This window comes from Sphaeroforma arctica (assembly GCF_001186125.1).
Source record: "Sphaeroforma arctica JP610 unplaced genomic scaffold supercont1.16, whole genome shotgun sequence".
NCBI lineage: Eukaryota > Ichthyosporea > Ichthyophonida > Sphaeroforma > Sphaeroforma arctica.
Window position 1 is genome coordinate 85,830 of NW_014040542.1, and position 12,988 is coordinate 98,817.

Here is a 12,988-nt window from a genome sequence, read left to right on the forward strand (position 1 = left end):
GCCGCCGTCCCTGCTGGTGGACCACAGGTGCTCGCCCAAGAGCCTGCCACGGGTTACAAAGCATATATTCACGAACCACACAGACGAGGTGTGGTTTGTGAAGTTCTCGAACAGTGGGGAGTACTTGGCCGCCGCATCGAAGGATCAGACCGTGTGCATATGGGAGGTTGCGACGTACGCGCTCAAGCACACGCTCCGAGGACATAGTATGCCCATCTCATTTGTGAGCTGGAGCTGGGATGATAAGCTCTTGCTGACGTGCAGGTATGGTGTCGTAATTGGTGTTAGGGGTTCTAGGGTTATGGTATCGTAGATAGTGTGGCTGTTTGCCCTGTTCAAAGCGTATGTCCTTGAAAAATGGGGTAGGAATTGTTGAGCGAATACTCACACTTTTCTGTCCCAGAGACCTTGTACGCAGTGTATAGAAATAGCCCGACGAAATACTGCAGTATACTAGACTAGGGGATATGGTTGTTGGTATATACGAGACATGCTACACCAGTGCATACTCAGTGAGTGAACCAGCAAGAAGTGTTACCAACGGGCAATTTATGCTGAGTGGTAGTCTCACAACCTCCTGCTATCACTTATCACTGCGATTGGAGTGGCCAAGATATAGTCTATATCCACAAGCACACCCTGGGTTGAGTCGACCACCTTATTATTGCTACCAGGCACGGTGTGTTGATATGGGCCCTTTAAAGACATAATTTAATCATAACTTAGTGATAAAACTAAATTAATGTCCGTGTGAGATGAATTGATATCATGTCCAACACTTCCTACGCTTTTTGGTAATCACGCCAATATAAACTAGCTATCAATGCCATCAACAGAGTTGTTATTCCCGTAAATACTGCTCCAGTTAATGAATATATGCAATGTTGCAGCATCTTTATATTTTTACATCACTGAGGGCAAAACTAATCTTGCTGCGTTCGCATATCATCTGATTCTTGAATTAAAGCATGCCAATTTTCTGTTTCAGCAACGACAAGTCTGTCAGGATGTGGGATCTGGAGAAAGAAAAGGAAGGGGGAACGTTGCTATTAGATATACAGGAACACACACAGAGCGTTACCAGCTGTGCATGGAGTCCAAAGAAAGACTTCTTCATAAGCGCTGGACTCGATCAGGTGAGGTGTCGCACTTTTTTATTTGTATTGTGCCTTGAAAGGTATGGGCTAGTGGTGATTTGCAGTGCTTTATCCGGCAAGTTATCATCAATTTTTTTTCAGCTGGGCATTCGGTTATGGAAAAATATTCGGATGCAAGCGTAGTCTGAGGACGTGAAGTTCTGTATCTCATGGATCGTATTTTCTCCAATAGCGATTCCCCTTGCTGACATGTGGGTATCTGTGTGCTGTGATTCGATTATGTTGTGTACCGCTGCGTGTGCTATGGGCTTATGCGATCGGCTGTGCCAGTGTATGGTAAGGCGTAGCTTAACTGCAATATTTTTAGGCGCTTCCAGTTGTGGTGCGACTCATTTTGAAATTCCCGGTCGCTCGCACAGCAGAGGGTAGCATACGCCTCTCTGTTAATCATTCTGATATTCATTTGATCATATGTATATTAGTAGCTCTATACATTTTTGCTCACATAAAACTTCCGGTGGCTATGTAAACACAGCTGATGTGTGTATGGGATATGTCAGGTAATAAGCTGCACAGCTGGGAGGGCGTAAGAATCAATGATCTGTCGGTGACCCGTGATGGCAAGTACTTAGTGGGCATTTGCCATGAGAAGAAGATCCGTATCTACGACATGAAGACTTTTGCGGAGGAACAAATCCAGGAGAACGATTCTATCACCTCCCTGAGTGTTTCGGCAGATAGCAAATTCCTTCTGGTTAATCTATCATCTCAGGTGTGTGTATCTACACCGGTTGGGGCCTATCGCAATGATTTTTTCCCAGCACTGGAGAGAATAAACTAGGAGTTTGTGCGTGTGTGTTGCGTGTGTTGCGTGTTTTTGTTTCGTGGCTGTAAATATCTCAGCGCGTGTGAATATGTGCGGGAGTATCTCAGCGTGGGTATTGGGTATAATTTCAGTCTGGCCTGGTCTTGTAAGTGATATTCTACATAAGTCAACCGATGCAGTTAAGTTTGTTCTTAGTTTGGCAATGGGTCACACCAACTCACACATTTGTCTAGTCATAGGATGCTCTCTCGATCCTGGTTGACCGTCAATAAGGAATGATGGAGGTCTGCATAGCACTCTTAAAGAATGAAATTACGCATGATCAAGAAGATAGCTTTCCTGTCTGTCGATTCCGGCACCAGCGTATACTGGTAAGAGGTTGAAGGTCGATTAATACATCCGCAACACTAAGACATATCACACGTTTGCGTCTTGTTGCAGGAGATTCACCTCTGGAACCTAGACGAACGGCGCCTGATTACCAAGTACTATGGCCAGAAGCAGGGGAAATTTGTTATTCGCTCGTGTTTTGGCGGCCACAACGACGCGTTTGTCATCAGCGGAAGTGAAGATTATAACATATACATGTGGCATCGGAATTCCGCCGAGTTGCTGGATGTGCTGGAAGGACATTTGGGTACAGTCAACAGGTGAGTCATTCGGGGTTGCGTAGGCCATGTATCTTGGCAGATCCGAGGCTAATGGCTCAGCCGTGTTCTGACCATACTATGACTATGGGTATACATAGACGCATATTGAGGATGAAAATTGACGAAGGATAGCGTATCCAATATCCTATATAACCGTTAACAGCCAATCGCTGAGTTATGAGAGAATTTGTTCCATAAGCTAGTATCGATGCAACCACTCTCTATCAATTCTTAATTAATTTATGGTGGAAATGTGTTATATGTAAAACACCTGCGTGCTCACGAGCCGAGCTCTTGGTGTATACAAGATGTATCCTGGTATTGATGCCGTTAGGGTATAAACCTATCCTCGAGGTGCTGACAGATTTACATTTACTTACCGACACTTTGGTTTTCAATATCCCGCATTTTCTTTACGCGACCTGGTTTTTAATTTTCAACACTTCCTACTCACACCCACGATCTATTTTTTCCTGTCGCACTGTCTACCACTGGCTGTGGTATTCTCAGTGTCACGTGGTCACCGACGAATCCGCGGCTCTTTGCGTCTTGCAGCGATGACAAGACTGTACGCCTGTGGGGTGTCGATGACAATCCTTCCGGCACCTCGTGATTGATTACCGGGTGCTTTCTTCTGCTTCTGCGTACAAACGTGATGCTACTTAATTGCCGTTTGAGAAGTTCATGCTGGGGTACACACTGCACAGCCTTGCGCCAGCATCGATCATTATCGCGTTCACAAGGTGGTATTCTTGCAGTGTGGGGAGTGTACGATATACGACGCTCGGAAGGTACATGTGTGATGCGCGTCTCCCCTTTGCCTATCAAGCACATACCTACATCGTATAGAGTGCACTTTTATACGCGCGTAGTCATTATAATCTATGGGGCTATGGAGCTGGCGTATGCATTCTTCACCGACATACCTCGGGCAAATATGTTTTCGCATGGAGAGCCGATCCAGCCATGTACATTGGCACACAGGCGAACGGTGCATGATGACAATGTAGGAATGGTAGGAGCCAAAGACTGTCTGTTGGGCTGTTGTGCCTGGAAGACATGGCGAATATGTCGACAGTTTGGGCTAAACGGAGGCTTCAATGGACAGACAAAGAAATCAGAGACTTCAATGGATAGAAATATCTAAAAGTCAGATTAAAAGGTCTCCAACTCCAGAGGCCGATTGACTGGATACCACAAGGCCACGAATGTGCAAGGAAGCTCGTACACAACACGGAGCGGTGTCTCGTCGTAGGAACGTTCGTGACATTGCGCAGTCAAGCCATTATCTAAAGGCATTGCGCAGGCAGAGTGAGTAGGTATTGTCAGCAAATTTCTGTCAACATCTGCTAAAACTACTACACTTGCAAACGAAACTGGAACGTAGACACGAACAGATCGCGAAGGACCATAGCAGCAGTATACTAGACGGAACTGCAGGGTTGCAAGCCCCCTGTGCGTACAGCCATGAATAACCATATTAGCATTTAAAATAGTGCAGTTACAAAGCACTCTGGATCTCGTAATTTGCGGATTGCTCTGTCATTAAGCATGTACCGCGCAATAGTAGCGTTTTCGAACGTAGTGGTAGCAGGGTTGTCTTAGGAACCAGAGGAAGATTGACACAGAGAACGATTGCTTAATTGGAACGGAGGCAGAAAAAAATCAATAATAGTTCTTATACACGCACGCATTATATATATATTATATATATGTATATATATATATATATATATATATACATGTCTATATATCAACGTAAGCTTATACAAATTAACTCGTACATAGTACACGGCAAGGAACCAGCTTGTCAGTGTATGTGCGGATGGTGTCAAAACGAGTCGATCCCTTATTTCAGGCAGCCAGGAAATTGTATTCACCAAGGATAGCAACCATTTCCGCGAGCTTTCCTCACGGCGTGTAAATATCTTGAAAGTAAAGCATTTCACGAGCACATTTGTAAATGGTCGACCAAATACATGCAAACATACAAATTCCGGGTTAAGGCACATTCAGTGTCGCACCACCAATTGAGTCCAATCGTATGGGCCACATACTATAACATGCGCAGAATGGAAATAATTTCAGGAGATTTATATTATTTACCTGTAAGGTTAGCATTTTACCCTAGCCGGATTTATAACACATGATCGTAACCCCGCAGTACGGTTCAGTCTGTCGCGCCACTTGTGCTCCTACTTGTAAATTATTATCGCCTATAAGGCAACAAGTACTAGTTCCGAAAAATGGAAATCTCGTGCGCATTTCATGTGCATCTGAAAGATAAAAGACGTGTCGAGACATCTGTTAGATTCTTTATGAGCGTGTTGATTGTTTATTAGTCACGCGTATCGCAACGGCTATCACCCCTGTTTCTTATTATTGCTATTATATCGCAGCCAGTGCAACTTTTTATCTCGTCGCGTTTGCACTCGCTGCACGTGCCCTGCACGTGTCAATCCAGCTGATTGTATAGTATACACGGTATAGAGTATATATGTTGTATGCGGGTAGGAGTTCGGCTCTTCACTCTACTGCTCAGCCCTATCTGTCTCTTATCATACGTCATCGAGCCTTTGTAGTCATCTTGCTTCGCCATTGCCTTCCAATATCTCCAAGGCTACATTTACGTATACATGGACTATCAAAGGTGATCACATCGTGTAGAAGCTCTCCACACCCGCGCCTCAAAGAGTATCGAGCCGAATAGACGTAGACATTTAAGCATCGACAGAGTCTACGTTCTGGTTTTCATCCATATCCGCCTGCAACCACTCACGCAATGTCTCCTTCAAGTCCTGCATTTCAGACGAGTCTCCGTCTTGTATCTCCAACGGGTCACTCTCACCTTCAGTCGCGTCGTCCAGCTCAGAATCGAAGTAGACCTGCAGCCTCTTCTTCAACTCTTTGACCTTCTCCGAATCACTTTCTGCGACCACCAGCCGAGTTTTTATACTATCGTCTGATAAAATAGTATCCTGTCTTTCTGAAGTTACCATAAGTGAGTCACAGATCACCACCACGGCAGTGAGAGGTTCCATATTGATGTGCCAAAGCTTCGTATTATCATTCAGAGTGACGGTTTCCTTATTCAGCGATCCGTATTGTGCCGCTTCATGGTCGAACCAAATTCCATTTAGATTTGTCGTGAATTGGTCGAACGCGTTGCTGGTAGCCTCGCTTCTCTTCTGCTTTGTCATGCGCTGTACCGCTAGTGTCTTCTGAGAGGGACAGAAGCTCTTCGGAATCTCAATTTTCATCCACGCGGCGTTTTCAGTAGGATCCTTGTGGATATAGACCAGCGACTGTTTTTCCGTAGCCACGTTCTGTATGTGGTAGTGCTTGTAGAACGGGCTCACGCCCACGGGGTCTGAGGCATTTGGGGGATTGCCCACGGATGGGCCAATATACGCACTTGGTACTGAAATGCGCATCGCGTCCTTGCCACCGTCCAGCAGGCGGTTGAAGAAGTACATCCCACCATAAATGGGGGTTACCCGGAGTCTTTCAAAGTCGGGTTCATCTTTGTCCTGATAAAGGTACGGTACGTACAAAGGTGCAAAGGAGGAGCCGCACACACCGTGTACGTGACTACGGGTGACATTCCGGCTCGCAAGTTCCAACAGATTGTTGAACATCCAAACACCTGCTTCGTAACTTCGGTCTATGCCTCGCAGACCTTTTAGGACGGAGCGGCCGCTGCCTGTAACAGTGTTCCCTTCGCCGTGCACAAACTCGCCGCCTTTTTCTTCGATTTGGTTAGCCATCTATGTGTGGATGTATCAAAAAAAGAGGACTAGGATTTTGAACGGCAATTCGTGATTGAGTATGATGTGAATTACTTAATATTAATTCACGAGTCTGTTAACTACTATTGTACAACGACGAGCTCCGAGTGTCCGTTTGAGTGGTACAATGGCAAACTTATCGATCTATCGACCCGTCGTCGTGTTTGGAGTTCAGTTCGACCTATCGTGATTTAAAGTTAGCAAACCTATCGACCTATCGTGATTTAGTGTATAAATTTGTTTGGTTTCTGCGCGCTTCTAAGGAACTTGCAATCTCTACGTAGAAAAAAACCAACAAATATCACCCACCTTGCCAATCCATTCCATTGTATTCCGCGACTCATCAGCACCGTCAGTCGGTGGATCAGCCATAAAGGTTTCCATAGACGACCGCACAGAATAGCCAGACATGCCGTACCGATGAAATGCTGTAATCGGCTTCGAATCGGAGGTGGTCATCTGTGCTTTGTCCATGGCTTCCTTCATTCCATTGTGCATGTTTAAGAGATTGTCGTTCCAATGAGGCCACGTGTTCGTATTGGAACCGGCGATAGCTGGGCTCTGCAGTCCCACCTTCTTGAGAACATTGCTTTTACTGAGTGCTGTAAAAGTAACAGTTGTATATTAATTCTCAGGCGATGATATAGCTATTACAATAATTTGTATCGTGTAAATGTATCGGCACTGGTAGCTTGTAACTCGTTGCTTGACAAGCTTAATAACAATCCCCACAGGAATAAATATGTGGCTGCCATAGCACATACCAGGTAACATGACGCCGGTTACTTCCTCCAGATAATCTTTAAAGGCGATTCGTCCGTGTCCTTTGAATTCGTAGTGAGGTCGTTTCCTGAGTAGGTTGACCTTGTCTTCTTTGTTATCACCCCAGTGGTCTGCGTTAGAATTTCGTGCGTTATATTATTTGTAAATCTCAAAGCTATAAGTTTCTTATCATAATTTTTTTTCCAGTTTCTACCAGTGTTTTCAACACACAAAAATATGCACACATGGTGAGTATAGTAGACATACCAGGTTCATTGCCCATCTCAAGGGCGTGGATCATATCCGTGCCGCCGAATATGTCTACGATCGCTTCCCCAAATTCGACTGCATATTTAGGATCCGGCTCCATCATTGGTAGTGCCAAGATATACTTGTCACCTGATCTCATGCCGTGGTCTTTTAACGCTATTAGTGTATCATTTTCGATAGCCTTTTCAACGTATACGTAGTCTGGGTATTTGTATTTAGAGCTGTATTGCAGAGATATTGAAATGGGAAGAAGGTACCGATTTTAGGGTTTTAGGGTTAATGAATAGTAGCAGCGAGTTCTTCGAACATCGTTACAATAATCAACGCAACAGCCTACAGAGCTATTACCGGCAGATACTAGTGCAGACGTACAGATAAACACATTGTCTAACAAACTTCAGACTTGCGTTGCTTTCTATCAACAATCACACTCGTATATTTGACTCGCACTTGACTCGCACACGCACAGATATGTTTGGTATTGTCCCTATCTGAGCAACAACCATCACTCTACGAGCAACGTACATAAGTAGACCGCTACTGTTGACTTGCTATATATTGACGAGCACGAGATTATCATGATGCACACGGAATTATAAAATGTACCTACCCCGCATATTCCAGTTTCATTACCGAATTCCCTCCAACACGTATATATGTGGGTCGTTCACCCTTTTCCACCTTGAGCAATTCCAAAAGCTCTTCTATTCTCGGCGAAGTTCGATTATTCTCGAACGCAAAGTGTATACTTGAGCTCGAATACTCCATGGAAAGACTGACGAAGTTCGACTGCACCGGTTTAGACACCGGCCTCCACAGCGGCGAATCTAACAGGACTTGGTGGCGTATGGGTGTCTGCGGTAGGATCGCCTGTGTAATAGTAGTTTGTATCAGTACATGCAAATTTGATCGTCAGTTAATGCCGATTATAGCTTCCCTGTCGATTGGTTACTCGCTGTCAACGGTGAATATCCAATAGGTTATCTATGCGGTTGGATATCATAGAACGATATGCTATAATAGAAACGGTGTAATAGTACCGGTTTAGGATCTGCAAAATATATGCAGTTTCGTACAGGCTCCAAATTAAATTCGATCTCACAACGCAGCAACAAGTTCTGGCTGGATTTAAAAAGTGACTTCTCATGTACTACGGTTAACTGCCTACGCTGCCATACCATTTCGCATGTACCCCTGCCGTCGCAATGGCCCTTATAATCAGCACAAGGATAGCCACCTTCGAAATAGGCCGATACCGACTTATCACCATCGAAGCAAGCTTTGTCTGTGGTACCGTCGAGCGCACAATGGTCCTCGACTGTCTGACAAACACCCTCGTCACTTGGAAATTTGCAGCACATCTGAGATAGATGAGGTGTAGTAAAGAGGCGGGATTAAATCCGTGTCTGTCCAACTCCGTATGTAAGGTTATTGGGTCCATTCCCTGAGTACATACCGAGTACAAGCGTACTCAATATTCTAGAGTACAAGTACCTACATACGTAGTGAGTATCCTTTTCTATCGTTATATGGGTGCTCTAGCTATGCAAGGCGAGATGCAATATATCACGACAGAGTGTTCAATAATCGACATGCGAGAGCTCTAGTCTTACCTGGCACTCATTCTCTTTCTGTGGACAGTCACAAGATTCGGCCCCATCAAACGCCGCACAGAGGTTATTCTCTTTTTTGTTGCCTCCCAGCTCATTACCTGAATGGCAGAAATAAACCAAGCGTCAATGCAGGTTGGTCTCCACTGTGCACATACGACAGTGAATCTCGCCGCAAGAAACGGTACAATCTACAGCTCAGATTCACAATCTAATAATCTACAGCTCAGATTCACAATCTAATAATCTACAGCTCAGATTCACAATCTAATAATCTACAGCTCAGATTCACAATCTAATAATCTACAGCTCAGTTTCACAATCTAATAAGGTACTATACGAGCGATAGCCACGTACCGCATTTTCCGTCCATACAGATCCATGCATCATACAGCACATTGCCCGCCCCGCACGGCGTAAAATTTTTAACAGGTTTTTGCTCTGGGCATTTCGCGTTATTTCCATTGCAGACAGCCTTGGCCATACAGCCTGTTGCCTCGGCGCATTGCTGTTCACGGGATTGTGAAGTTCATATGTTCAGAAAACAGAATTCAAACAAGCTGATTATAGTCGGCTAAATTAATGAATCAGCCAGACTACGTGTTTTTCCTTAGTGGTCCTTCACAAAGGCACGAATATTCTTATTGTAGCAATGTCGCGCGGCTGAGTCGTTGGAGACCATCTAAGTCATACCGTGTCTTTCTTGGCGTAGTCGCACGTGTCTGGATCACAACAACCATCATTAGCCGTGCACACAGCATTGTCCGCCAATTCGCATTTATTTGTACAGCACTTCGTGGCTCCAAAGGTGTCACACTCTTCATCACCCTCCACAATGCCGTTGCCGCACACTTTACTCGGTTCCTCGGTAAGGCAGGAGTCGGCCATCTTGTCAGATTCCAGTAATTGATTGATACTGTGCGTTTGAGGTGATTGGAGATGGGTTAGCATTGCTAACGTAGGCCGTGGCAGCAGCCCATGAACGAGTGCAACGAGGTGCTTTCAGAAGCGAGGCGTCAAATAACATGAGGGTTACATACTTGTCGACAGAGCATGTTGAGAAATCGTCGTTATTTGACGACACTTCATTGAAGGTGGTGTTCGTCATGATATATCGGTTGTTATTGCTGCCTCCGAGACACGGTCCAGTGTGGAAGGGATCGTGTGAGGCGCCAAAACCATGTCCTGAATAAAGGTAAGGTTTAGGAATTTATATACGTCAGGAGCACACTTATACATCTCATGCACTTCATCGAACTCTACGATCACAATCCCCTAATAACTGTTTGTTTCACATAGGTCTTACCGATTGAATGTGTGGCGGCGATGATCTCAATCGCAAGAGAAACCGGTTGACCGTACATCAGATTAGTGTGCATTCCAGTGTTGAGATTCAGGCCCTCGCTTGATTGTGAGCTATTCTGTGATGATAAGCGAAATCCGATGAAGTAAGTGCCAACCGGAATTAATTGTGCTCTGAGAATTGGCTACCCGTAATCAGATCACCATCCTATCCATCATCATCCTATGTAGTACGATGATGGAAAGTGACCTCCAAACGACAAATGCAGAATGTCCACGGATAAAATATAAACGAGTGAAGAGAAGGAATACAGGTCGCACAAAGGAAACATACCGCACAAATACCACCGTATATTCCCTCAATCGGAGTTGCCTCGTAGGACTCGCCCAATATGCCGTGATGTTCACGGTGTGTGAAGAGGTGTGCTAGACAGTAGTCGTCCCAATCCCCTTTGGCAAACTCGGCAAGCAGAGTTGTGGGTGATAGTTGTTCGTTCCCGACTGTGTTTACATAGGGTGTATAAATATTGTTATTGTTTTTGAATAGCGAAGCGAATTAAAAGATTTTTACCTTCACCTTTAGGTATACAAACTCTGGACGCAAGGTCGTATGTGATGTACGGCACAGATTTTTCACTTACGTCCGGCGAGTGTCTCCGGATACGAATCTTTTGACGGATAGACATCGATGGGACTATTCTTTGACAAAGCTACCCGCACATCGAGCGAGAATGTCGTTTTGCTGAAGATGTTGTCTACTTCAGAGGCAATCTATTGTGAAGAATTGCGAGAGATGTTAGGTTTAATATTTCTTAATGAAGATCGTTGTGATCTACATCCGTCCACGAGCACAAAGTTCGGTAAAGGTACAATAAGCGTGAGCCTTCTGCCCAACAAGCGCAAATGCAATATAACTCTGAGACACCCAAAACCGCTAATTTGCGTTCTGAGAGCCCGCCTAATTACGAAGGAGTAATACATCTGACTTACCAGGGACATGTGTTTGGCTGCTACAGTGTCAGTCGGGAATAGATTGGCGAATGTGTGGTCCGCTACCAGCTTCAGTTGGCACGTGCCTTTGCTCACCTCTCTTCTTCTACTTTCTTCGCGCCGGTTACGATGCTGTAAAAAAACGGGATATTTCAGTATACCTCAAGTATAGGTTCTTCCTCAAAGAACTTGAATCATCTGTATTAACGGTAGCAATGCACATTACCAGCACAGTCAGACTATATACAAGCAGAAAGTTATTTTCTTACCATGACAACTGAGATCGGTGGGAAGAGATCGACGCCATTGAATTTCTGACCTTTTGGATGCGTGTAGTGGACATCAGAGGCTCTGCCATTTGTAAAAATAACAATGAATAACAAAAAAAATACTAAAATATGTGTCACCTGATTCAGTGTATTCTTGACAGGCTAGCACACTCATGAAGCGAGTTTCTGTGAACACCAGCATCGGAGCAAAAGAAAGTAACCTTATTACCTGTATATCACACGATCTGCTGATCGCCTTTCAGCGTATTTTGAGAATTTTTGGGCAGGTTCGATGAAATAGGTTTCTTCTTCCGTTCGTACCACCCCATGGTAGTGACCATCATATATATAGCCGTTGGCAGTTCCAATTTTGTCGCCCATTCTCAGCGTGCCCGTGTACATAAACGAATCGGTATCCGCAGTTGCTGCAAGTATAAACAACATCTATTCCTTAATTGTTTCATCTGACCGATTGTAAATACAGATATATGCAGACTTACGCAGACTTACAATTTGTTTTCTACACACATAAGTTCATCTAAGATCATATTTTACCAATCTAAAAACAGGAGTTGCACCAAATCATGCTACGGTACGCATTTGATACCATATAAAATACATGCCGAACAACTACAAAATCGTCGAAGTGCATAGGTAACAACTAACATACAAACTTACCTGATCGACGTACGTGATCGGAGTGTTCGACATGTGGACTTAACACCAGGTGTAAAACTTGGTCAAAGGCTTGCAGCCGATATTCAACTTCATGTGCGCTTTCGAATGTTTGCAAAGATGAATATTCTCCTCTTGCAAAATTTGACCGCCGTTTCCACGAGTGAATGTCGGATGTTGAGACATGCTCGTGGTGTACGATATTAGCATCCAATGCATCTGATATGAAAAAAGATGAGATGATGTAGAAAGTATTAATGTAGGGAGGCGTGTATACATGTATTCTCTCTGGCACTATTAAAAGTCAAAAGACGTACTGTGACAAAACTTCAGCTTTTACACCAACGTTACCGCTCTGCAGTTAGCATAAAAAATATTCCACAGTAACATGCTCTATAACGAACCGAAGAAGGTCAAGCATCAGAAAATATTGTACCTCTGCCGTTTGGAAATCTGTGCTCTACAGATATCACGCCACCAAATAAAACTAGCCAACAGCCGTAGCTACTTCGCATTGTCGCTGTTTGATGAGCTTAGGTATATGAAGAAATATATCCACTTAATTGTCTGTCTATCCTCGTGATGAAGGTATATGCCACTATTCAACTTCAAATGCAATTGTTTACTGATGAAAGGTGTATGTGTGAAGGCAGTGCGTTCATAAGTGGCCTTTAAATGCACTCATTCCATTTAGCTTTGCAGTGACAAGATCTAGGCAAAACCAAGACAATATTTAAAATTTGGATCTA

At 44.2% G+C, this 12,988-nt stretch overlaps 2 protein-coding genes across 2 annotated transcripts in view; one reads left to right on the forward strand and one right to left on the reverse strand.

Moving 5' to 3' along the window:
• SARC_00508 (hypothetical protein) overlaps positions 1–4,528 on the forward strand; it is a 7,745-nt gene extending 3,217 nt beyond the window's left edge. The window contains exons 4-8 of the mRNA XM_014305794.1: positions 1–264; positions 989–1,136; positions 1,633–1,869; positions 2,365–2,573; positions 3,084–4,528. The exon at positions 1–264 is cut by the window's left edge and continues 153 nt beyond it. Coding sequence (XP_014161269.1) covers positions 1–264; positions 989–1,136; positions 1,633–1,869; positions 2,365–2,573; positions 3,084–3,186 — 961 coding nt within the window. The 3' untranslated portion in view covers positions 3,187–4,528. The remainder of the gene's footprint in view (positions 265–988; positions 1,137–1,632; positions 1,870–2,364; positions 2,574–3,083) is intronic.
• Positions 4,529–4,895: 367 nt separating this feature from the next.
• On the reverse strand, positions 4,896–12,705 carry SARC_00509 (hypothetical protein). The gene is made up of 18 exons (XM_014305795.1): positions 12,676–12,705; positions 12,243–12,458; positions 11,794–11,989; positions 11,565–11,646; positions 11,296–11,427; positions 10,947–11,076; positions 10,640–10,806; positions 10,310–10,424; positions 10,044–10,188; positions 9,697–9,919; positions 9,361–9,511; positions 9,007–9,104; positions 8,572–8,754; positions 8,004–8,263; positions 7,391–7,614; positions 7,126–7,254; positions 6,671–6,963; positions 4,896–6,340 (listed from the first exon to the last, which is right to left on the reverse strand). The coding sequence occupies exons 3-18, from the start codon at positions 11,964–11,966 to the stop codon at positions 5,294–5,296; spliced, it is 3,552 nt and encodes a 1,183-aa protein (XP_014161270.1). The 5' UTR covers positions 11,967–11,989; positions 12,243–12,458; positions 12,676–12,705; the 3' UTR covers positions 4,896–5,293.
• Positions 12,706–12,988: the final 283 nt, after the last annotated feature.

Coding starts and splice junctions, on each gene's coding strand:
- SARC_00509 (XM_014305795.1), bottom strand. CDS start 11,966: ATGTACACGGGCACGCTGAGAATGGGCGACAAAATTGGAACTGCCAAC. Junction 11,077..11,295: donor CAGCCAAACACATGTCCCTG/GTAAGTCAGATG, acceptor TCTTCACAATAG/ATTGCCTCTGAAGTAGACAA. Junction 10,425..10,639: donor TATACGGTGGTATTTGTGCG/GTATGTTTCCTT, acceptor TTATCATCACAG/AATAGCTCACAATCAAGCGA.